Below are 27,027 nucleotides of genomic sequence, written 5' to 3' on the forward strand. Positions count from 1 at the left end.
TCATTTTCTGTGTTTCTCTTCCTTGTCTCCAGTTTTACTACCTGGTCCTTCCCCAGATGTGTGCCTGTTAGCAGTGTTGTTGTTCAAGAACATCTTGTCCATGCCTTTGAGAGCTTCAGTCAGGTAGTTTTGGAGGGCTGTGAGGGCAGCACAGATAGCTGGGGCCCCAAAGCCATGGGTGATGAGGCTGAAGTGAGTCAAGCAGCTCTGAATGCCTGGTTCCAAAATAGGGCTGGGCCTGCTGTTGCCAATGGGCGTCCTGTCCTGGGCCAAGAGATCTGTGAATTCTTTACAAAGTTGCCTGCAAGGGTAGCAAAGAGAAGGAAAGAGAGAGAGCCCAGAGTAGTCAGAGTCACTTCACTTCACTTTGATTAACACTTTGTACACAGCCTGAGACTTCCAAGGTGTCTGACATGTGTTAAGACAGGCAGCTGCCCCTCTCATCCCACCTTCCCCCAACCACACACATGCTAGGAAAATGTACTATAGTCATTTTACACATAAATGAACTAGAGTGCAAGGAGGCTGAGGGCCTGGCCCAAAGCCTACTGAAGTCAATGAAAGACTCAAACAAAGCACCACAGACAATCGGTATTGAAGTTGGATACAGAACTCAAACCTGATAGATAGATAGATAGATAGATAGATAGATAGATAGAAAGAAAACTGGTATCTATCTATCTATCTGGAGCTTGATCCTGGTATTAATTATTATTATTATTATTATTTTCTCAGAGATGAATACTACCTGGCCTTCATGTGAATGCAGTACCACCAACAGCCTGTAAATGACTCATTGGGATGACTGCTAAGCAGGATTGCTGAATGCCAAATGTAGTCAGGTCTTTCTCTTCCCATGAATCCTGAATGAACTCTTCCCATGGGCGGGGGGAGTGTTCAATGATGTAAGCCAAGAGTTGCAAAAGTGACTAGAGAGTTTGTGTGCCTCTGTTTTCTGAGAGTCCCGAACACTCACCTTCTGGACACCAGGCCCCCTTTAGGGTGTCCAAGTCTATCACCCCCAACCTGAGACCCCCCCCCATCACTTTTGAGAATCTTGGCCTGTCACGTCCACACATTCTGTCATAGTCTCTAGTCTAGATGCTTCCAGGCCGTCTTGCACAGGGACAGCATTGTACAGATTCTGTGCCGGGTAGGGGTATTTCATAGAATACCATGGGGGGTGGGGGGGAATCCCCATGATCATCTGACTCCGATTCGTTCCTTTTACAATCAGGTCTCACTACATCCGCTGCCACACCTGGAATCTGCCTCGCTATTTGCAGAGCGCCCGCGTGGCGTTTGCTTGTACAAACTGCGGAGCCCCCGCCCCGCGCGCTCCACGAGCAACAAGGGAGAGCGAGCCGCCAGGTACAGTTTTGCTGGGGCAGCAAAAGGTAGGTGAAGACCTACGCAACAGCCTTTACCCAGGGCGATAAATAGATACCGGTGACTGGTTGCTGCTCTGCTCTTGCCTGGCCGAATAGAACAAAAACCGCCTTTTGGGGGGCAGCGCTTCAAAAACGGGGGAGGGGGGGTGACCTTTGGTGCTTGTTTATCTTCATAACAGCTGGTTTGCCACCTCGGAGGATGAAAATTGAATCCTTCCCTTTTCATTGGGTGGCTTCCTATGGCTAAACCTCCGTTCGCCCCACCCACGAGGCCCCCAATTAAACAGGTGCATCATCCCAGGCAAAATAGAAACTCAGAGGGGAAATGATAATCCTCCCCCCCCCCCGCGCCAAATAATAGCAACACTGAGGAAGGAGAGAAGAGTTCGTCTGTGATCCTCTGAAATTCCCGATGGGTTAAAGAGTTCAGAGAGTTGGGAAAGATAAAAGTCTTATCCACTAGGAAAGTGCAAAAGAGGAAACTTTGAGTTTGCAGAGCAAACGGTAATGAGTCAAACCCTTCAAAGCTTCAAAGAGCAAGGCAGGGTCTGCGAGCAGTTAAAGTTCTGGGACAGTAATATCTTTTGACCCTGCGGAAAAGGGCAATCAAATTCCAATCACGTCTAAAAAAAACATCTGGACAAATTTGAGTAAACGATTTTCCACCCCTCCATATATTTCTTTAAATTGCGCTGTCAACGGAGCAAGCGATGTCCTAGAGCACTAAATAGTTTGGGTCTCGCCTGCGAGAGAGTTAACACAGGGGCCACACCCAGAGCTCACCACCGAAAACCTGAGCTGGCCTTGAAACACCAAACCATATAGCGCGAGAGCCAACGACAGGAGTAAATCAAGCGAACTAGAAAAGCTCCTGCAAAAGACCCAGAGAGCTAGATCTACTGGCAGATTTACAAGGTCCCCCCCTGCAGCTGCACATTTCTTAAGTCTACAGGTGATGATCGGTGCACATTTTGGGGAGGGGAGATTACAAATTATTTGGTCGGGGTATTTGATGGATAAGGCTGCTCGCTCTTGAAGTCAAGGTGAGTTTTTCCTTGGACTTCAGTGGGAGTGGAGGCAAGGCCCAGCCACTCCTACACAGAGAGAGAGGCATGAAATACACAGATAGAGGAAGAGAGGAACGCACACCCGAAAACAAACAAGAGGAAAGAGAGGGAGCTGCAAACTCATACACAAGGAAAGAAAGAAACACGGAGACTCCAAACAGGTGGAGGAGGAGCAAGGGGGGGGGGGGGGGGAGAAAGATACACAAACCTGGGGACACGTGCACGCTCACACCGACAGAAAGAGTCGAGCCACCGTGCGTGTTTCATGCGCACACAGCTCCAAAGCCGCGGGCGCAGCACCAACGATAGGCACAGACGGACACGTAGCGTTACAGGTCCATACAATCAGACCCAGGGCCAGCAACACCCACAGAGCACAGCCTCTCCCCCCCCCACACACACACACACCTACCACGCCATGACCGGGGACAGCGAGGGAGACGAACTCGGGAGAGGGCGATCAGAGCAAAGCCTGTCCGAGGAAGCTCCGCGGGGGTGCTCCGCAGAGCTCCAGCGAGCGGGGGCCGCGCGGAGGAGAGTGAATGTCAAAGCCCTGAAAGCAAAGCGGGCTGGGGGGTGGGGGGGGCCGCTCCTACTCACTTGGTAGCCAGCAGCATGTTCTTCCTGGAGTGGAGGTCGCTGGGGTCCGTGTGCTGTCTGTTCAGGTACTCGGAAACAGCTTTGGCTGGAAACTCCGTTTCACAGATGTATCCAAAATCCCGAGCTAAGTGAACAGCTTCCCCTGCAGAGAGATGGACCGCCTTTGATCATCACAGGCCAGCACGGTGGGTTAGTGAGGAGGCTGACCAGAGAGTGGTTCAACGGAGCCCGCTGGAATAACCTGAAACACCTGATTGCCGGAGGTGCTGGGCACACTTTGAAAAGATCAGCTCAATTTGGCATCGGGGAGGCGCAACCCCAACTGAATTCAATGACCAAGACCGTCCCATGGGCCCATTATTCTTGTGTCAGTCTCTTTCAGCAGAGCACATCCCTAGTTTTTGGTTGAAGGAGTCTTCGCAGGGCATACATGGTCTTAGCTCTACTGACTTCAGTTGAGTTTGGCGATTTACACTGGTGGCGGTTCTAGTCCCACGCGCAGAGAGAAAGTGTGTTATCCATACATAGATCAACTCGACTTTCAAGGGTGCGAAAACAAAAGAGACGTCCTGATAGGTAAATGGACCCGGCCTTTAAATGTGCAGAATAGGTTTGTATTTTCATATACCAGAAAAGTGGCCCAAAAGCTCTACCACAGAATATCATGTCGTGTGTGTGTGTGTGTGTGGTGTGTGCGCTGCACACCTACACATTATTATAGCCACATCTGGGAAACAAAGCAGCCAAGGGCATTGTATCCAATGGAAAGTGCAGTTTTGCATAGATCTGATCACAATGCAACAGAAGCTACCCATTCTACCCGCACCCTACCCCCCCCCCAAAAAAAAATCCCAATGAACGGGGACCTGTCATATGAAAAATAATAATTATTCTAACTATAATTCTAATTGGCATTTCCTCTGCCTGCCTGGTTTCAGGTTTCTACCCTCCAGAGGTTCATGTCATCAAACTCCTACTGATGTACTTTCTACCACAAGAAGAAGACACAGTAGCTGAAGAAAGGGGGGGGGGGAGAGAACAGACTCTAGGGGGATCCCATCAGATTACAGCTCAACCCCTCTAGAATAAAGCATTAAAACTCTTTAAAGCACCGCCTGCAGGACCACGAGGAAGATTTCTAACACGCAAACCAGCTATGTCTAATAATTCTAGTACCACATTATTTTTAACGATCAGGACTTACTTTAAAACGTCATGTAAAAAAAAAAAAAACAAAAAATAAAAAACACAACCCTTCTCAATAAACACCAAAAAGATCAATCACACTGCCCGCCAAATGCAAGAATTTCAACTGACGGTTATTTCCCCCCCCCCACCCCCCGCCCGCGCGCACACACTCTAAATGATGTGCAGATACCCCATCCTCACTGCTTTTTGTTACTCCTGGCCGGAGATGAGTGAAACATTTATGCTATAGGCAACATAATTTAACAAAAAAAAAAAAAAATCCTATTGTCAGAAAACAAGATAAATCTAGAGCAGGTGCAACCTCCTATATGAGAAGGGAAATCTTGTAAGGTAAATTGTTGATTTTTAAGTAAATCAGAGGTCAGTAACATATAATGATATAAACATTGTATAGTTTTATATTATATTTATAATGTATGTGGAGTTCTATAGAGAGAGAGAGAGAGAGAATTCCACATGCCTTTGTGCTATTTGTCAACTTTTAAGATGTTCTGATTTTGCTATTCGTGTGAATGGATAGTTTTACACACACACTGCATAGATATAGGTATGGGGTGTGCTTGGGTGTGTGTTTGAAACTACCTATTAATTAATACATATGAATATGCAAATCAGACTATGAATGTATTTTCTTACACTGTAAATGTTTATATATAGTGTCTAACTATGCATTCATAGTTAGATAGGCGTTTTCATGTAATGTACTATGATTTATTAGTATATATATATACACACACTGTATCGTCAAAATGGAAACAATACTTATAACTAGAACGAATAATGTCTTCATTTTGATTTCACACATGAGTGTGTAATTATGTATTGCATTTATAATTAAATCAGAAGATTGTTAGTTAATATACAGTACAAGTCTATCTGCACATGCATAGGAGATACGGCATAGTGTGTTATTGTACACATTGAATGTTAATCGCCTCTTTGTGTATGTATATTATACATACATATAATTCATAGTTATATCCACATAATTGTTAGTTATAATTTCTGAAGAACCAATTTGCCTCAGAATAAATATAGTATTTCCTAAAAAACAAACGAGAGTCTGTGGATTCCACATTTCACGTCAAGTACGGGATAGCGTTTGTTCATTTAAGAGGAGGTATAACTTAAGTATTTCTCCCCCCCCCCCTTTTGTTTCTTTCTTTTACCCTCCCCTTTCTTCTTAAAGAAAGGGCTCGTTTGTTTCTTTGTTAAACTTTCACCCTCAGGTAAACTGTACTTATAACTGTTAATTTGTAATAACTTCTTTCCTTTGCTGAAATAAAAAAAAAGTTCTTTATTATTTTCGTTCAATGGCCGTATTGTAATGTGCATCTGTCATAATTAAGGTTGGAAGTAATGAATTAGCTAAAGTCCTGGATCCAGCACAGGCTAGACCATTATTCAGGGTAGGGAATGGGAATTCTTGGATAACGGCAGAGAAAGTTCGATTCTGCAGATCTCACTGAGGCAAACCTGAATTCAAGACACCCATTGGAGTTAATGGGAGTTTGATCAGTGACTTCAGCGTGACTTAAATGGGGTCCTTAAAGTCTTAATTTCACCCAGTATTATGCATGTTAAACAGATCTTAATGCCACCGCTGCAACGATTTCCACTTAATCCATGAAACTTTGCAAAATGTCAAACTCCCAAACCGAAAAGAGTTCGGAGCAACCAACAGCGCGAAGACAGCGTGCAAATTCACCGCTTACCTTCCACCAGGGAGGTGAGTAAAGTGACATTTGCGGCCTTACGCCTGCCGGCTGGTAAATTCAAACCGATTTTTTCTAGCCTCTCTCTCAACGATCTCCCCCCATTTTTCGATTTGGCTCTGGAATTGCAAAGAAATTAACATTCTGATTAACCTCGGAATGTCCCTGAAACAAACTTTTAGACTGTGCAATCTAAAGACCACTGGAGCTTGAAGGGGTTTTAACTTGAGGTTAGCATATTGTGTGCGTGCTTGCTGGTACAGTTTGCTGAGGTTTGCTTAATTTGACTAGGTTCCCCCTCCCGCTTTAGCTTATAGAAAACAAATTAATAGAATGAAATAAGTTCTGTATAAGCTGCTGTTATGGAAGAAACCAAATTGGTTCCTACAGTATAAGACGAAGGCGTATTAGGATAAGATTGTATATCTAGGTGGAAAGACAGGAGTATTGGATGAACTGATAGGGCGTACCTAGAGGAAGCATGGAGGACATACGGGAAATCGATAAGAACACTTAAGGAAGAATTCCATAGATATTATACAGGAAATGTTGAACTATTATATAGGGAACATGAATAATTAGTGATAAGAGTACCTAATGGAATATATATATAGCAGATTATTGATAGGGACATTAAAAAGAAGGCTGTAATATACATGGGAAATGCCGAGTTATTGTTAGGGCCAGGTATAGTTTTGTACAGATGGTTTTAAATCCGGGGGTGAAATACTGGCTCCATTGAAGTCAATGGCAGTTTTCCCATTGACTTCAGCACGCCAGGATTTCACCCCAGATCTTTTATCGCTAACAGCTTTTTTAACTGTATACAAGGAATATGAAAGGAAGTCAAATCCTGTTGAGAATGTCTCTCTACCTAGATTCTGGTATCTCAGTATTTTGTGACAAAGTAGATAGGAACCAATGGCAAGGTTGCAAGAGAGCAGCCATCTATATTTCACTTGGTCTGAAATATAGATATTTAACCAAAAGCTTCTCTAAAATGTAGACTCAAGATACAAAGTGAAGTCAGCATAGACCACTGTTTGGGTCCTGGGTCTTCTCCGGAAATCAATGAGGCTCAATAATGGTGTATGTGTTTAACCTTGCTAGTTATATTTTCTATTTGAAATCTCTCTTGCAGATGTTCTCTTTGCTCCGCTTTCTATTACAATGCACAGGCAGATTCTCATCTGTAAGTAAAAAAATCTGGCTTCTTCTTTCCCAACAATATGTCCACATATGACACTCTGGGAGAAGGACTTGGGCAGAAAATTACCACAGAGGAATGGGATTTGCTATGGGAAGGAGGACCAGCAACCTCAGTATCTATTACAATAAAAGAAATGTTCTTTAAGGTACTGTTTCAATGCTACCTCGCACCAGTCAGGTAAATTTTAATACACATATGTGTGTGTGTATTAACATTAATCTGACTGGTGTGAGGTAGCACTGAAGCAGTACCTTAAAGAACATATCTATCTATCTATCGTGTGTATGTATGTAAAATGGGGATAAATATTGGAGAAATTGTGGTTAAAGTTGAGATTTTATGCATATATGGTGGGTATGTCCAGTCATTAGAAAGTATTGGGATAAAACCTGCAACTAAATATCACAAATTGTTGGATATTTATCACCAAATAATCCTTTGGTAGTCCTTCAAGGGCTGCCCAGTGGAAATAGTCACACACAAAAGTAAATGAAGAATTAATAATTTCATCTGCTGGTAGATGCTGGACTATTGGTAGCTTCTCTTTAGAAAAAGAAAAATAGTCCAACCTTAGAGGAATGGTTCAAAAACTATGGGAGGCTGTTATGGAAAAATTAACACACCAATTATGTACCAGATAATACATACTTAGATATTTGGTGGCCTTTTGGTCAATATCAGACAAAGTACATTCACCGGAAAAAAAACCCATCACACATGGGTCCATTTTTAAAATATTAGCATTTAATAGACATGTCTGGTCCCTTAAGAATGTGGATACAAAGATATCACTAAATCAATAAACTCACAAGAAAGGACATATTGTAGGTGTGATGATGCTCACTCTGTAATATAGTAACATCCTTTTAAATAGGAATATCTGATGACTATATTCTTGCATAACGTCTCTTTAAACAAAAGCTAGCTTTTGTAATGAACGCTTTGTTTCTGATATTTAACTGGCAAGGATTTGTAAACTTCTTAAAACTTCCTAACTTAAATAAATAAATAAATAATAAATAAAATAGTGTTTCTTTGTTTTAAATCTCTGCTTCTTTTACAGGCAAAAATCATAATAGCTGAGCTTTCTTATCTATACTCCTGTATTCATAGGGAAGACCTTTTATTTAAATAGAAGCCTTCCTCTAAAATGTATGTTTGGGTAGATGAATATATGTATTTGAGAGAGAGAGAGTTGGGAAGAAAGTGTATGTGTGAGAGAGAGAGATCCCTTATTGACCTTACTGTGAGCTGCCTTCTCGCAGTCTTGTACACTAACATAACTTTATGCATTAATTTCCATGGTTTTATGTTGCTGCTCGTTTTTGCCTTGCCTTGAGTTCTACACACACAACTATAAAATAAGAACAACACATATTTGCAAATGCCTTTACCATAGTATAGACCGTAGACAAAATCCTTAGTCTGTGTATGTGTCTACGTAAATACCCACACTTGCTGCAAGCCCTTACCTTCTAAGTACTCCTCCTAGGAGGGATGCATTCAGACACTCTGGAGGCGAGAGGCGTCTTTGAACTTCTCCCACAGTTACTTTATACTTTGAAGTGGAACTGAGCAAGGACAAGCGGCCAGGTACTGAGCAAAACACCTCTCCCGTATTGACTGACATTCCACCCAGGAAGCCATCTTTATTCATCATCAGAGAAGTAACAGATTTTGGAGGAACTGGAACTGGGGAGAGAAAGAAGGGGTGAGTGGAGGTATAGAACATGACCACACATAAGAGTACAAACTGACCAGACTGGCTAGTCTGACATCTATAGCACAGCTGAAGAAAAGTGAATTCATAGGCCCAGAATTTCCTAGTAGCTACACCAATAAGAGTCACCCTTGCCTTGAGTCTACAGGAAATTGACCTGGATGGGTGATAATGGATAGGTAGAGGTGCAGTGGAGTACAGCTGATGTATATTGGTTTGACAATTTAAAAAAAAAAATCTATGTATATTATAAATGTATTTTAAGTGTATTTCTCCCTAAATTATTTGTTTGTAAGCCCTGTGATGCAGGCGTTATATCTTCTTGTGTAATGGACAGCTCCTGGCACATTGCTGGATTACAAGAATATTAATACTCCTCTTCCTGACACTTCTACTAGTAACAATGATAACAAGTAGGAATACATCTAATGAAGTCAAAGGAGTTACTGGTTTAAGTGAGAATCGGAACTACAGAATGCAGCAAGGAAAGGATTACTTTATTATTGTTTGGGGCTTTTATTAAGACAGGCTTTTCCAACATAATTCGCACAATTATTTTTCCCCTAAAAAGGTGCATTAGAAAATAGTCTGATATCGGATTGTTTAGCATGTTATGTAACAAACAGAAAAAAGTGGGACGATTCAGTTTCTAAATAAAACTGGTCTGATTACAGCAACATAAATACATCAGGGGATTTTTTTTAAAAAAAAAAGTTTGCCCCCTCACTAGTACCAGAAAAAGTAGTTAATTTCTTTGAGAAACAAATAAGATAGCTTTAGGGAAAACCGAAGGACTTATTCTAATTCTTATAACAAACACCTATTTTGCTAAACTAAAAACGAAAGCAATCCCCTCCTGATACGAATTTTGTTTACCAAGCAACTTCAAGAGCTTGTTCATAATTGTGTGCAACTGTTATGATTTACAGCAGGTGCTCCACTCAATCAACCAATCGCTTTAATTTATAGACAGCGTCGCTGCATTTGCCCCGTTGTTTCATTTCTGCAAGTAATTGATAACAAACCGTACTTAAGGTATGTTTTATGCAGGAGTTAATAAGAGCTGACAGCTGCTACTGCTGCTTCCTTTTGGAATCACTGCAGCCTCATTTCCGCATAGAACGTGTGTTCCTAAACTCTAGCTTTGCTGGTGGTAGTCTAGGGGGCATATTTTACAGAGAAGACTAATTGATTACACACCCCTGTACAGCAGATTCTCCTTTGCAATATCGCATTGCCAGGCAATCAATTGCAAAACCAATTTTGCAAGTAATAGGTTCTCCTACACAAATACGCCAGCTATTTAGGTACTTCTAATACGTGTCAGTTAAATCATAAAACCCTATTTATTTGCAACATGTCTGGAGAATCAACCCATTGGAGTTGGGGGGATATTTAAGTCCTCTGGGGCTGCTGAACAATAAGATAGGAGATCCTAATACCTTAACAAGTGCTAACACCTGAGCAACTACCAATTGTATGGCCTCAATGTATGCAAGAGACAAAACAGGGTTTCGCTGTTATTATAAATTATTTCCTACCGCCAGGCCGGGCTCTCACAATAAAAGCTCTATAACAGCGAAAACCCCAAACGCACGTAGATTTCATATATACATATTGCCTCAAATAGACTGTATATGGTCTCGGATGTAAACAAGTTATTGAGTGGCTTTACCGGGGGGGAGGGGATCAGAAACTGAAACGGATTCCCGTTTCGTATTATTCTGAGTAAGACAATGTATACATCTTCGAAAGGACGTTTCCAGCTTCTCAACTCTAGCCCGTCACATAACTTGAAATTGGCACAAAAACAGTTGTAAAAGAGGGACAGAAGCCCGATGTGGTTTTTCCATTGCTATTAATAGGAATGTTGTCATTGACTCCACAGATCAGTCAGATCCTTTGGTTTTAGGATGCTTTAGGGGTATATGTTTTAAAAACAAAAACCCGCTCCGCTCCCCTCCCCTCCCCTTTGCGCTCCATTTTTCAGTAAGATGTTTTGCAGAGTCACTCAAGTGCCCCCATCAAGACAAAATCGAGTTCTTTTGAAAATAAATGAACATACACATGCTTTGAAATAACTAATCCTTTGAAGGACCACTAACAACTGAAATCATTTCACTTTACAATTTTCTCCACGCCAACAAACACACACAAAGGTTTTGCTACACCTTTCCAGTACCTATATTTAGTGACTAGTTTATCAGGTCACTGTCCAGTGAACTGAGAAATTAAACAAGAGACAACAGTCCTAAGAAAATTTGATCTTCGTCTAAACTCACAACAGAGACAGCTGAACACATGATATGTTTAAATATATCTCGCCCAATTTGCTTTGCCCTTTTTGGAGCATTTATTACATTAGTTAACCTTTGCAATATGGTTTTAACATGTTCCCTATATTTTTTTCGTGCAAATTTATTTTGATAAGCAAGTTAGTCCTCTTTCCTGCTATGCTTTGCAAACTTCTGCTACTGTTCTTTACAATAACTGTACAAAAGGGACTAGGTATACATCAAGATCACTTGAATATAATAATTCTAAACACATTTAGGGGTCTTACAAGCCTGTGAGAGCATATCTATTGCAATTTCATAGCTTCAGAGATATGTAGTCCAATCTATACTCTATCTTTTTAAAATTACCTACCACTTCTAAAAAAGTGAGTTTACCATGGAATGGATTAATTATCTATCTCTATCCTTACAACTATATTAGAACTATTACCAGAGATAATATAAGGTTGAGATTTTAGGTTTTATGTGTAAAACGACTGCTAATGCATTTATTTAAACAATTATCCAGTTTATTCCCTGGCGTATTTTTACCTACGTCTATGTGTTTTCCAAATCTGCTTTTATGCGTCATAATAATTGTCCAGAGAAGGACTCAACACATGCACACACAAGTTTCTGCCTACTTCTTGCATGTTTTGCTTTGTCCAATTGATGCTGATCTTCTTGTCACTTTCACAAAATAGTTTTCTCCCAAACTCTTTTGCGTGTGTCTCCTTTCCCATTGTCCCTCAAAACCTCCCCTGGACTCCTCCATCTTTGGGAAAAAAACATGATTCTCCTGGTTCTTTAGGCCCCATTGTCATTTCCCCTTCCATTTCTCTTCAGCTTATCAATAAACCGAGAGAGCAACAGTAGCCGCTTGATTTGTTAGTAATTATGAGCATACTGTTCCTGCAAACGGAATCTCTAGATGAGTGAGAACGCTTTAAAACGACAGCAGGAAATGGTAAGGAAATGGAGCATGGCAAAACTCAGCGTGAAGCTTTCAGTTCTTTACATGTTTACTATTTTCTGTGCATACATTAAGGCTTAGTCTTTTTACATTTCTCTGTTGGGTTGCTCTACACAACTTGCGTGGCAATGCGAAAGCAGCATTTCACCCACACACCCACACATACGGATTAAATTAATAAATGGGGTTTAAGTATTCAACATTGTTCCAGCACCGTCATTCATATTGCAAGACAAAAACATGGTTTAAAGAAATACTGGTCTTTAATCATCTACACTGGGCAACAAATACTAGTATAATATTAACATTTTGTCTACAGATCTCTAAGTATTAACTGGATTGGGAACTAGCCTTCGTTAGAAAGGTTTATGTCCATCATAACAGTCAATGGTTCGGTAGCGGGTGATTTGGTTTGGCGTTGTAGGTAAACTTAGAAACCCGATAATATATATACTACCCCCTTACACTGAGACTCGATCCTTGTTTTATAAACCAAGCAATCTATCTATCTATCGTGTATTCACGAGCCGATTGCAAGAGTTCGACTCCACCACCGCTCCTTGCATCTGAAGCTAGGAGTTAATTTCACAGTGAAATCTATTACCCCGAAATTGTTTCCCATTAAAGTAAACGCGATAATAAAAGACAGTTGGTGTTCCAGGAAAAGAACCAAAAATAAATAAATAAACCTAGGCAAATTCTGTATGTTACATTTCCACAGATTCAACAACTCGATCACCTAAAAAGCTGTAACCAGATATCCTGGTTTTTAGTTAATCATTTATTGCTGGCCACTTCAGGAAGCGGGGGGTGGGGGTGGGGGGATCTTATCCTGTTTGAAATGAGCTGTAGCTCACGAAAGCTTATGCTCAAATAAATTGGTTAGTCTCTAAGGTGCCACAAGTCCTCCTTTTCTTTTTATTGAGGGAGTCACTTTTTTAAAGGGTTAAAAGGCTCCTTTGGTGTGATTCTTGAGCGGAGGGGCGCTTAGAGCGTCTTTGCACTATGTTAACATATTCCGTTTAAAATAGCGTTTGTGTGTGTGTGTACACGCAGAATATTTATAGAAATAGTTTAAAGTAAACACATCAGGATACTTTTAAGGTCACCCACTATGCCCCCAAAGTCACAAACATTGAACTTTGGACTCCGGCCACGCGAGATTTTGAAAGAGGGCAACTTATTTTGTCATCAGATTGTGCCAAACAAATTACAACTGAGCTGCTGACAAGGGGACCTGCCACAGCCTTCTTTACACACCGAAAACCTCCCCTTGATTTCAGCAGGAACCTGGGTGATAGCGAAAGTGAGGATAAACCCAAATAATATGTAGCGGATCACTCCTTAAAACTGAGATAAATCTAATATTAATACTCTTGATGATCATCATCATAGTAATTTATCTAGGCTTCCTCCCTTTCCTTTCCGCCACGCCAATCTTAATGGAACTAAGAGTTAAGAATGATTTTTTAATGTCTCGTTGGATTTTTAGACTGTTAATGTACCGCGTCCTTCTCATTATTACTTTATTGATTGCTCATTGACCAGACCCCTTCAAATCGTATTAGCCACCCTCTGCCAGTTTAGATTAGGAGAGTTTAAAAAGCACCTTTCATTATTTCGCCACCGCTACCATCACCCCCACAGTAGAGTAGGGCTTGGCAGCTTAATGCGCTCTCTAATGGGGCAGCTAAGAGACGAGGGGCCACGGTCCCTGCCTATTGCATTAATAGCTCAAAGGGGGCTAATACAGAAAATTAGCCTTAAACGAGCTCTGGAGATCTCCAAATGAAAGAGCCATTTATCACGCTGGCTACCTTCACTCCACTCGTTTGCTCTCTCTACTGGGAACAACTCATTTCCTCTTAACTAAATTACTTCAGAAATGTCAAGTAAGCCCAGATAGCAAACATAACAGGAGTGTGTGTGTGTGTGTGTGTGTAATCTATTGTGTGGGATCAACACGGATGATAAATTGAACAGTTCAAGACGATGATGATTATATTATTTTTACAAGGCTTTCTTCAAATTTTAGGCAAGCTTTCTAAAGCTGTAGGTAGATAGATAGATGACCATCGTTACCTCCATGACACTCAAAGATCATAAAAATGTGGGCACTTATATCCGAGAGGATGGATGAGATATTTGTGTTAATAATTTAGTTCTATATCCTATCCGTGACACTTAATTTTTATGAGAACGTTTTAAACAGTAAAGTAACCTCTTTGGAAACAGGCAAATCCTTCAACCTTCCCCCTGTCCAGATTCCATTTGTCATCAAGTGTACTTTACTGGTAATAGTCAAGAAGAAAATCTATCTATCTATCTATCACCTGCCAGCAAGAATGATCTGCGGGTCTTTGATAACTTATTCTTATTTCAAAGTACATTCCTATGGCTGCAAAGTGTTGGACCGCAGCAAAACTCACACCGAACCCTTTCCATTTTGCACCTTCTATCAGTCTGATCCAATATCGTCAGCCACAGATATGGCCCCATGTGTCTCTTCTCCTCTACCAGTGTTCAAAGAAAAACTTAACTCTCAAAATTACACTAAAAGTTCAATAAAGCACAGCATTAATTCTAAGGGGGAAAAAAATAACACCCCTATGCCTTCTTTCCGAGAAAATGTCGGTATCTTTTTACTGATATGATTTTAAAAGTGTGTATTTATACTTTTAAATAGAGATGTTATCACTTTAAGTGTCTTCTGATATAGACTAAGGTTAAGCATACACCTGTGGGTTCAGATGTGTGCACACGTTCACATACACACTAGAATTATCAGCATCTTCTGATCTCTGTCTCTCTCTATATATATATAATATAATTGTAAGTATCATTAGACGTGCTTAACTGCTTGACACTGACTGCCTTTACAGCTACAATCACTGTGTGTTGACACCAAATGTTCCTGCTACCCTTTTCATTTGAAAAACAAAAACAAAAACCTGTTCTGAGGAAGGGGTCACATACAATACATGACAGTGTTCTTCACAGAACAAAATACAAAATGTGCTTATGAGGCAACGAAAATACGAAGGCAGATCAACATTGAAAAGAAGGCTCTCAGCCACAAATCAACCACCAATTAATCGAGAAGACCCAAGAGAAAACATTGCGTAGGAGCGAGCGAGAGAGAAAGAGACAGATAGATATAGCGAGCGCATACATTCGCAAACCGATACGTTACACACCTAAACCCACAGGCTGATAATCCATATGAACTGAAAAGCTCAGAGCAGCTCTTTTTCTCAGAGCAACACAATTCACTGTTTCCCACAAAACCCTACGTTCTTCCACCACCAATCATAAATTATGTTGCCAAAAGAGCTTCAGGTTTTCATCCACCCGTCTCCAAAGTTATGATTGCTCGAATTGACATAATTACATTTTTTAAGGAAACAAACGATTGAAATACCCTCACCCTGCCTTGAATTCGTATTCCATCAACACTCTTACGCTCTTTTCTTAATATTCTAGAACCTCATCCCTATTAAAGTATCGGTTTCATGTGTATTAGATGAAGAATAAACCACAGAAGATAAGTGCTGTTGCTAGTAAACATAAGGGCCAGCATTGCTAAGCGTCAGCTCTAGTATTTAAAACTGAATCTAGAAATAGAAATTCCTTGGATAATTAAAGATAGCTCTCCCTAAATGTGCAGTGTGAGAGCTGTTTAATGTCTATCAGCATAACCCATGCTAATAGCCCTGCATCTTCAAGTGACTGTCAGAGAAATGTAAAAAAATTAAGCAGCTGCAACACGCCCAAAATGAGTTATTGTAATTACATTTAATTAGTTTAATTAGTTAATTATTTTGCTTACAGCTGTACGAGAGACTACAAACATTTGTTAATATCACATTCCCTTTACCAATATGGGGTGATTCTGCAGTTACACTAAATCATGTATGCATATGCAGAATGGTTTTTCAAATGGGCATGTTGGAGGGGAAGGTTGTATTTCCATAAGCATGTGTTTCTTCCCTCCCCCCCGCCCAACACATTTGGCAAGATTAGAAAACGCATAAAAGCCACACATGGAATCAGACAATTCTTAAGAGTTACACAGTGCAGATCAAGAACTACTAGAGGTGAAAAGTTAAGGTATATCTGTGAAAACTATTTTATAGTATGTGGTGCCATGTTTACACCAATATCAAAATAGGAATTGTTGGCAAATTCAAAACTTGTTGGCTGGTTACTTATTTTAAATCAGTTGGCAACAATTAAAATAAATGTTTAAGATAAAATGTAATTATCTAACTCCTAGACAAGAAAATACTCGTTCCTTTTAGCTCCTCTATCTATCTATCTCCCATGCGTGTTTGTTTTCCGGGTAAACTAATTGCCTCAGAGTAAAATTATATCAAGAAGGCATTGCTACACAGTATAAGTTGGTCAAGCTTGTTGGAATAATCCATACCTTTTTTAATGACAGACTGGTCCAATAAGTTCATACCGCTGTTATTGGCATCTTCAACTGACTGTGAATATAAAAACATCACTATTCAAATTGACTGGATATTAAAGAATGGCGTACATAAATCATGTCATTCCAAACTGGAGTTTCGGTTATTTCCATTTATATTAATTCACTGGGGGAAGAAAGGTTTATTAGTATTATTGTTATTATTCCCCCAAATCGACATGGAAATGAAATTGTTCCAAATTATATGGTCTTATAATAAAAAAGAGGTGTGAAGCATATGGGGTGCAATAGTGTTTTTGTTATCTTATAAAACATAGATATTACATAGTCTTTTTTGCATTCAATAAAGCTTTATATTTCTTTCTTTGAAAATTTGGTAATTTGGTAACATCTCCAAGATCTAGTACCTAAATGAACACGATTAAGGACAACTTCTTTTTTTATTATTATTATGATTATGTTTTGACCCTGCTGCAGCTTGATAACTCAAGGGCCATTTACTTTTTATATAGGAAGGTTTACATTATAGACTTGTAATTACAGTTTGAGCAATTCAGAGTGGAGTGCAACACCCACATAGTATAGGGAACAAACACAGATTAACAGCTCGCAAGGTTTGGTTACAAGTTAGAAGTGTGTGTGTGAGAGAGAGAGCTGGGGGGAAGGGAATTACACAGAGACAAAATATAAGAGCTATTAAATCGATTGTCTAGAAAAGTCACTCAGTCTCTCTCCTCAACCTGTCTACTTTCACCCTGGTTAGAAGCACACCTGTTATTATGGCATTAACTTCTTTAGCAGGAAAACAAACAAAGATGGTTACACTGTAGCAGGGGCAAATGTTAGGTATTATTTCTTAATATAAATGGTCTGATACAGAATCCCTCCTCAATGAGCAACAACAACCATCGGAGAGAACAGAGGTGACTAAAGAACCATTTTTAATAGATTTCAATAAGTGGTTCAGTTTTGTGGTCAGTTCTAAACTGCGGGTGTAGATAGATAGATAGATGATGGGTGTATAGATAGATAGACAGACAGACAGACAGACAGATGGATGGCTTTGGGTTTGGGTTTGGTTTGGCTTTTTCCCCAAAGATACATTAAACACCTTTAAGTCATGGAATTCTCCTCTTATTCTAACTTTATCTTTCTAAGTAGTGTCTTAGTTTATCATAATCAAGAGCTTATGTAAATATCTTTCTATTCTCAGGAGACCCCATCTAAGGTGGGATATGAGTTAGGAGAAAATTATATTTTCAACTGCACATCCAAAGTGTGATGGAACAATAAACAATATTTCCTTGGATTCCTTTCCCTCTTGACTCCAGCCTCCCAATTACACCCCCCCCCCCGGTTCCTTTTGTCTTTTTTTTTTTTTTTTTTACTCCCCCTTAATCAATAGGCCACGTACCTACAGGGTATCACAGAAAATAATCGGGGAAAATATCAAATACAATTAGAAGGTCCTTCCTTTTTTCTCTTTCTCCTTTAGCAGCTTCTACTGTCTTCAACGAGACAGAGGAAGATGGACAAATTGTGCAGCTTGATGGAGAGCATCATTTTGCAACACGATGCTATAAAAATGGAGGCAAATATTAAGCGCCATCTTTCTTTCCTTTTTTAACCTCACCTTATCTCGATATTGCCTGGCTATGTTATACCTATATGTATGTGTATGCACGCCACTCCCTTCATCAGCAACGTGGGTTAGTTGTTGCAGTTAATGAGAAGACTCTTGTCTGATTTTCTATCTAATTACGCCCCCCTGCTGGGTTTTTGTACAGGATATTCGCGCAGCATGCTGGCAGTTAATAGTCACAGAGAGGATCGTAAAGATTTAATTAGGACTGCATGCGGAAACGTGGAAAAACAACTCAGACTTTTAATTACTAGACTTCTTTAGTTAAAAGTGATACCAGGGGTTACTTTATAAGAGACTCGGGTGTTTTGGTGCAACTTAACTTTCAGTCTCCCTAGCTTGCATACACAGGCGGGGATTGGGGCTGGGGGGTGGGGGGAGTGGAGGAAGGGAAGGAATAGAGGTTGTAATGGGGGAGGTGATGAGTTTCCAGCATAAATGTAGCAAATCTGGAGATGTATTTTTGCAAATAAACTTGATAGCACTGACCCGTTCTAAACATCATCTCCTTACCCAGCAGCTATAAAATAACTGAAATATAACCCACAGAATTTGTCATTTATTTTGCAAACTCTGGATGTATATGCGTGTGTGTCTGTGTGTGTGGGGGGGGGGGGGGTGGGTGTTGGTTGCATTTCTTTCCTGTAGCTTTGGCTATAATAATGAATGAGTTCCCATCAGGTACAAAAGGTGCAGATCCCCTAATCAGTGAGGAATAAGGATGAAACTGCAATGGCTATTTTAATTCATTTTTTCTACTACGGGAGGCATATTTGTTTTCAATGTGAAGATACTTTCTTTCTCTGTGCATATTTGTCGGTTGTAAATTGCAGATTGTAAACCTAATTCGTCGCAAAGGACAGCAGTGTGCTTACAATAGCAGAACCCTATGTTACAACCACTTAATTATGTTCCTGGACAACGGATTGCACATGGCCTGGACTTGGGTTTATATCATATCCTCATTTTCTCTCTCTCTTTCCCTCTCTCTCTCTCCCTGCCAACTAAACACAAATTTATGAAATCTATTTAATCAGATGGTGTAAGGAAAAAAAACTTTACTCAAAAAGTAAAACTTTGTGAGTAACCCCCCTGAATAATACTTTTTTCCCCCCATAAGGCATAGAAAGTAGGTGTATTTATCTGCTAAACAGGATTTTTTTTACGTCCTAGAAAAAAAGTCCATATTAAGAATCACATATTAAGAAAACCGCCCACTTAACCTGGCTCGCAAACACAGATGGAAAATAATAGAAAATGCCTGTCAATAAATACAATCCCATCACCCCCTCTGTGCCTATTTATACTAATTTGTCGATGAGCACTTTCATCTTCATAAATTATCTCTTGGAATATTTTTGTTTTCAGTTTGAGATCCGACCTTTAAAAATAAGTACCTGCCTCATTCTTCCAGTGCACTCTCCTGCATAAAAATTATGCACAGAATTCCAGAGATAGATTCCTGCACGGAAATACCCTGTCTGCAACGCCCCTTTAGCTATTTGGATGAGTAATTCAGCTACAACACAAGCTAAACTAGCTCCTCCATACCGTAGGCTATGGATATATTATGTTGTTTAGAAAATGACCATGCGACATGCCCCTTATTTTTATTCAGTACTTTGCGCCTTATTGAATCAGCAGGGACGTTTAATAGAAGGGTTCGTTTTGCTTTAAAAAATGCTTGAATAGGAATAACTGTATCCATTCTCTACCTATCTATAACAGAAGCACAACGAGTGTACCAGCTAATTATGTCGTTTTCTTTTGGCGTTGTAAATGACAATGCACTCATATTTTCTACACCTTTTTGGTACTAGATATAGAGAGATAAGGGATCCTATTCTGTTGTCCTTACTCAGGCAACACCCCCATTGCCAGTTTTGCCTGAATAAGGAATGTAGGATGAGCCCCATAAAGCCTGTTCATATAGCTCAGGGAGTCCGCGTAGGTCTTACAAGTACAGTTTTAAATCCGTGCAATCCGATGCTCCGACTGCCATCGAGTTCAGAGGGAGCAGTAAACAAATACCAAGGAAAGCCTTTTCCACGATCATCGCAAACCTTACCGCACAAGGGTACAGGGGCGTGCGAGTCTTTAAAGTGACACCCGAGCAAATCACATTTGCAATTCTCCCTTTCCACGGATTGTATTTTCAGCAGTCTTGCATTTTTAAAGTGGGGCAATAGTAGGTCTTCTGTTTAATAAACCAATTACTCCTCATGCTTGTTTGGTACTTTTATGTTGAACAGGGTGGAAGCCCATTTATTTTAGTGAGGCATTTCATTTTAGTGAGTTCTTTATTCTCCTTTTTGCAGATCCCTCCCTTGCTATTTTTAAAAATCCGATCAAGACTTTTAAATATCCGCAACGGCAACAAAAAAGCAGGAAAAACAACAATACCAGCAACCATCAACCCTCGTGTAAAATGTGGGCCGAAAATCATGCATCCACCTACTGTGGGAGCTCTGCGCTAATAAGATCTGAACCGAGGCGTTTTGAGTGAAATTGTTATGGGGCTTTTGTTTTAAGGAAATAGCCCGTGATGACTTTGGCTGGGGAGTGAGAGAGCTAGGAAATATTGTACCTCAAGGCCCATGAAACTCCATTGTTTCCTAAAGGATGGAACAGAACAATGATATATGATGTTGATATAGATAGAAAGAGAATACACACACACACACTATTTAAAAACAGTGCCCGGTGCAATCCTTTTATATATCCTTGATCCTATACACGGGGGGGGGGGGGGGGGCGGTTGGTTTTGTTTTTTCCTAACTGGTAGTATTTTTTTTAAATTTGTTATTCTGAAAGATCTCACTGAAATCCCCAAACTGCAAAGAGCTGGTTGGGAGACCCATATTTCACATGGCTTAATATCTGAAATAAGAAAAGCTTCCATAAACTTTATCCCTTTTCAAAATGCCTAGATTATTCAGAAACGCCTTTCTTTCTTTCTTTCTTTCTTTCTTTCTTAGTTCATTATTGTAGCTTTCATCTTGTTAATGTAAATTGTGAGGTGTGAGAGAGAAAGAAAGAAAGAAAGAAAGAAAGAAAGAAAGAAAGATTATTTTTAAGAAAAATATAAGTCGGGAACGACACAGAAGAGGCAGGGGGGAGGTCCTTCCGTTGTCTAATTGCTATGATTCATAATTGATCATTGTTGACTATGTGTCTCCCAGCTGCTAAGACTTCTTCAGGCTCCCTGGCAGTAGGAAGGAGCAGGAACGCCTTACCTGCACGTCCTCCATCCCTGGGTGTCCGATGCCATGCAGAGAAAGGCTGTCTCCCATGCCGGAATCCAGGCCATGGTGTGCCGAGTGAAGGAGAACATCTGGCCGCCTCACTGAGTGGTAGTCCCGCCTGGGGTCCAGTCCCGAGAGCTGAGGCAAGGCGGCCCGAGGCTGGGGCAGCAGTGAGCCGGCTTCTGATCCCACCTCTTGCCTCTGCCTTTGTCCCCAAGGGTGCTGCTGGGGTTGATGCAAGGGGTTTAGGGAGTAAGGGTCATTGACATGGGAGTACGGGTCCTGGCTTTGGTGGTAAGGAAGAGGCTGGTAGGGGGGTGGGAAGTAAGGCGGCTGGAAATCCGAGGACGGGGTGTGAGACAACGGCGGGGCGCTGGAATAGGGTCCCTGGGAGACAGAGCCCAGCTGGGACAATCTGGAGCTGTGGCTGGGGACTCCATCATGCCGGTCCTAAAAACAAAAATGGGAAAGGAATAAAAAAAAAAAAAAAAAAAAGGAAAGAAAAAAAAGAGGAAATGAAAATCAAATCACTCACCGCAAGATAAAATAAAATATGCATTTAACTTGACCCCTTAAATCGAAATAGTCCAGCATTTTCCTGTCCTGATCATGTAAGTTTCCAAGAACAAGCGAGAAGGGGGAGGTGGGAGAGACATATACTAAAATGTCATAATTTAAAATGCCGGAGTGGCGCTCTCTGTTTATGTGCAGTTTGTGGGGCTTTGATCCATTCTCTGGCTGCCTAGCACCCCTCCAAACTACAGCGTATAAAGTTTTCAAACATCTATTCACTCCCCTTCACCACTAAACGCTGGTTAAAAAAAAATCACCCACTCATTCTGCCTGGGAAGGTCAGAAGAAATGTTGTCATAGTCGGAGGACAAGGAGAGGGTGAAAATAAATTTAAAATGTGTCTTTATGTAAAGTCAGCCCTCTGGGATTTTTTTTTAAATAAATACATATATAAAAACATTAAAAATCCGTCCTGAACAAATCCAGCCACTGTGATTTCTGCAGCAACTTCGAATGTATTTTATCCCTTTCAAATATTATTATACTCCAAAGGGTGGGGGCGATGGGGACATTAAAATAGTAATTAAAAGTCTTGCTGTGTGTATTGGGGGGGGGGATGTGAAAGTCTTCAGAGAAAGTGTGGGAGAGGAGTTTTGTCCAACTCCATCCTAGCTGAGGCTGCAAGGCTAAAGTAAACAAGAAAACATCTAGTCCACAAAGTGGTGTCCAAATCCCCACCAGCGATGGCAAAAAAAAAAAAAAAAAAAAAAAAGTTTTCCTCTTCCCCCCAGCTCAAACCAAGAACACACAATGCAAAAAGGAGAAGCAGCTGCAAGCCTCCTCCAATTATTGTGCTAAATTACCAAGCCAAAGGCGTTCAAGAGAGAGAGAGAGAGGGGGGGAGAGGGAGCGAGAGCGAGAGAGAGAGAGAAAGAGAGAGAGAACATGCAATTCTGGTACAACATGGATCCAAACTCACCATGGCGGAATAGGTGTGGACTAACATCTGGAAATAAAAAAAAGTCTTGTAACAGCTACAAATAAAAGAGTGGTGCTGATAATAATAATTGTAATAATAGGAGAAAAATATCAAGGAGCTCGGCAAAGGGACGTGTTGGACACAGGAGAACAGCTTGAGGTATTTCCAAGTCTAGCCATCAAAAATCATCATAAAAAATTAGCCAGTGAGCCCCCCCCCGCAAAAAAAAAAAAAAAAAAAAAAGAGAGAGAGAGAGAGATTGGAAACCTATGTAGACATCTATGATTCCCCCCTCCCCCCTCTGGTTTTATTTATTTATTTTTTTTATTTTTTTTTATTTCCCTTTGAGCTTCCAGATGCAATCCTCTTCAACCCAAGGCTAGGCTGAGACTGCTCCGATGCCCCTTCCTCCCTGTCCTCCCCTACGCCGCCTCATAATAATTGATATTCATGACTATTAATATTACACGACTACTTTAAAGGGAGAATGCAGGACCAAATGGAGCGTGAAGCTTGCAGCCAGCTCGAGAGCTCCCCTACCATTGTAAATGACGTTCATTCAGTGGAGAATTACTAGATGTAATCAGACGAGGGGGGCTGGCAGAAGCCGAGTTGGGGGAGAGAGGGAGAAGGTCCGGGTGGGGGGGAAGTTTAGCAAGGAAAAGACATAACTTCAATTAACTCAGGCGGAGGAAGAAGTGTAAACTAGACACTGCTGGTTTGGAGCAAGGAAGTGCTATGGAGCAATACTGGAGGCTAAGAAAAAAAATCATATTTCCTTCTTTTACATTTAATTATGCATCCAGATAGGAGAATCCGATTGCCTTTGGTGCTTTTGTTCATATTATATATAGTTGTAAACTTATAACGGGGGAGGGGTGAGCCTTCCTGATCCTCTCTTCAAAAATAAATATAGAAACTATTCAGCCACTATAATGTGTTTGTTTAGAGCGGCAATTAAGGACTTTGACTGAATGTTGTAGATCGCATTTATTTATAAAAGCAAAATATCTCAAACGTACAAATAAATCAGTGTTAAGTCGGGTTCCATTTAATTCTCCATGCTAATTTGCCCCCTAACTATGCCAAAAATGCGCCCAGTTTTCACCCAGATGTAAAATTTATGCAATGAATTTTAAAGGATACTAAATTTATAGTTTCTAGGCAAAGCCAGGGGCAATATAAAAACCCTTTTGATGTTTCAGGAACCCGTTCGACTGGCCTGCCTGCCATTTCTGTTAAAGTTCAACTTACGTTCCCTCCTAAAGAGACCCACACTTCCCAGAACTAGTTCCTCTCCCACTTTTGTTTTAAGAACATATCAATTTAAGTAGATAGGGGTTTTTTAGACCATACTATTAACTATAAATCAGAGAGACAGAGAGAGAGAGAGAGCGAGACAGAGAGATTTTTTAAAAAACCCTGGAAAGTTTCTATCTATCTATCTATCTATCTATCTATCTATCTATCTATCTATCTATCTATCTACTACACGATTCTAGGGAAAGTAGTAGGATGGATATTTTTTGTTAACTCTAGGCATTACAGAATCACTTCCCAAGCATCACAAACTCAGAGTATATCACGTTTCAAGACAAAACACAAACAAAATGCACCCCACTGCTAAATCCCCTGCATCCAACATAAAATAAACCTACAAGTATGAATAAAATTTAAAGCAGGCAAAGAGCCTTAAATGTGTCCTCTGGCAGAAAAGAAAAAAGAGTCCAGAGACATATCTACCTCTGGATGGCTGTTATTGTGAAGGGCAGATCATGGCTTTCCACTTGATCAGTATTTGCTTAAGGAAAAGCAGGACTGGGATGGGGGGGCTGTTCGAAGGGGACAGAGCTGTGCCCACGCCGATACTAATTCTGCATATGCTGGATTTTGCGAGCGTTCAGTTGATAATTAGCCTGACGGGAGCTTTTGAGAGTTGAGACATTCCTTCTAACGGGAAGACAGCTCCCCGCCAGGATCATAGGACTGCTTAGAGAGCGCACACGGAATCGTATTCACTACTGTTTTACTCTCAGGCATGAGGCACTTTGATAACCTTTGTACACTTTATCTCGATCACTTCATTTTATGAAACACTTCCTACAGATTAACACGTCCCTTCAAGTGATCTTTCTTTCTTTCTTTCTTTCTTTCTTTCTTTCTTTCTTTCTTTCTTTCTTTCTTTCTTTCTTTCTTTCTTTCTTTCTTTCTTTCTTTCTTTCTTTCTCCTTCAGATCTCTGGATTAAATATTAACTCACTTCCAGAATTAAGTCCTTAAAGGCTCTGACTTTTGACCAGCCGGCCCGTGACATGGTATCCACTCCATAGACTGCAGGGAACAGGGCTCCTTCTTTTGGACAAACACACTCCACACAGACTTTACCGCTAAAACAATCAATCGGCACCGTATCCTGCCGTTTGGAACGAGTTCTGTTATCGTAACAAACTCCACTGTACTGAAATTGAAGGGGGACCCTTCTTAACATCTCCTTAGCAAAAGTGCTGCTCACATTTGCAAAGTAACCCCCCTCCCAAAATAAAAAATAATAATTAAAAAAAGCGAGCGGGACAATACAGACGGCTTTTCCCTACACGTCTTTTTCCTTTCTGCGAAAATGTAGTCCCGGTTTAACTTAAAAGAACCAAATGGACTGAGCATACTTAAAAAAAACAAACAAACAAAAAAAAAAAACAGGTCACGAAGCAGTAGAAAATTAGCAAACGTTTTACATTTTTGCTTTTGAGCCTCAAAAATCAAAGCCTTCTGAATAATCCATACAACTTTCACTGTTCTCTGACTGTATCTATGTAGCTACCTCTGACTATATATGTGTCTATGTGTGTATAGACACTGATGTATGTATATATTTCAGTGTATTTATATAAAAAAAAACACAGATGCATCTTATAAGGAAGGCACAACAAGAAAAACAACAACCTCGGGTTGCTCTAAGATTGGGGCTGAAAATAGGGGGAAAAAAAACCAAACCAAAACCCACAAATGTATCAAAGCATAGGATTACAAGATTGTGTTTCCTTTCTTAAGCTTTTTTTCTTGACATTTGTCCGCGTCTAATGGAATTATGTTTAATTGGAGATCTAAAAATCAAACTTTTGCCTTTAAGTTGCCTTATCCCAACCCCCAGATCGTTTCGCTGATGTTTTAAATCTCATCAAACAGCTTAAAAAGAAAAAAAAAAAAAGCTGAATAGAAAAAAAAGCAAATAAAGAAGCATATGAACATTTATTCTGGGTTTCCTGAATGTACATGTGTGTTATCTATATAGCTCTCCATATGTATGTACCTATCTATAGATGTATTGTATAAACGTACATATAAACATGTAGATGTATATTTATATACTGCAAACATATCTCTCACACACATGCATATTATATACTCACCTCATAGATATCTTCATACTTGACATTTTCAACCAGTTTCCAGAGCATGATCGCAGGCTGTTCTCTAGGAGGTGAGTGCATTCATGTGAAGAGCAGATGTCTGGATTCTCAGTACTTCTCTGTCTGTAATGATCCATCTATAATTGGAAATGGGGGACAGACAGCAAATCCGACGTTCCTCTTCCATCGCAACTTATATCTGTTGTCTGAAACAATAGGCTGCAGAAGTAAACCTCAATCGGATAGTAAAAACATTATTGGTTATATATATGCACACACAGACATCACATATGTGTGTATATATATATATATATATATATATATAATCTCACAAGTATACATATACAGACATATATACATCTAGATATAGTCAGATATGTACACATAAGCATACAAATACATGCATACAAATAGATATATATGCATTCATATGTATAGATCACACTGTGTGTGTGTGTATATATATATACACACTTACATGAACACACATATTCATATACTGTGATACTCCACGATACACACAAGTTTATCGTTGTGTGTATCATAATATATGAATATGAGTGTGTTACTCAAAGACACACACACATATATACGCACTTATTAATAATATCCATTATTCTCTCCACTGTGTGTGTTTATACACAGC

At 40.2% G+C, this 27,027-nt stretch overlaps 1 protein-coding gene across 2 annotated transcripts; it reads right to left on the reverse strand.

Annotated features, from left to right (window-relative positions):
- TFAP2B (transcription factor AP-2 beta) lies at positions 1–26,462 on the reverse strand. 2 transcript variants are annotated; one of them, XM_077811518.1, is made up of 8 exons: positions 26,382–26,462; positions 22,976–23,002; positions 21,475–21,933; positions 16,591–16,651; positions 8,665–8,884; positions 5,983–6,101; positions 3,059–3,200; positions 1–301 (listed from the first exon to the last, which is right to left on the reverse strand). In XM_077811518.1, the coding sequence occupies exons 1-8, from the start codon at positions 26,460–26,462 to the stop codon at positions 1–3; spliced, it is 1,410 nt and encodes a 469-aa protein (XP_077667644.1). The 2 variants fall into 2 exon arrangements, with proteins under 2 accessions (XP_077667644.1, XP_077667645.1); XM_077811519.1 differs by lacking the exon at positions 22,976–23,002.
- Between the last annotated feature and the right edge of the window lie 565 nt (positions 26,463–27,027).

The sequence above is a fragment of the Eretmochelys imbricata genome, chromosome 3, assembly GCF_965152235.1.
Source record: "Eretmochelys imbricata isolate rEreImb1 chromosome 3, rEreImb1.hap1, whole genome shotgun sequence".
NCBI classification, from domain to species: domain Eukaryota; kingdom Metazoa; phylum Chordata; order Testudines; family Cheloniidae; genus Eretmochelys; species Eretmochelys imbricata.

What these genes read in the sequence shown, in the direction of transcription:
- TFAP2B (XM_077811518.1), bottom strand. Translation starts at nt 26,462, where the DNA reads ATGCACTCACCTCCTAGAGAACAGCCTGCGATCATGCTCTGGAAACTG. An exon ending in CCAGTCTGTCATTAAAAAAG is followed by an intron (nt 8,885 to 16,590) that starts GTATGGATTATT and finishes TTCTCTCCCCAG; the next exon opens with TTCCAGTTCCTCCAAAATCT. An exon ending in AACATGCTGCTGGCTACCAA is followed by an intron (nt 302 to 3,058) that starts GTGAGTAGGAGC and finishes CTACCCTTGCAG; the next exon opens with GCAACTTTGTAAAGAATTCA.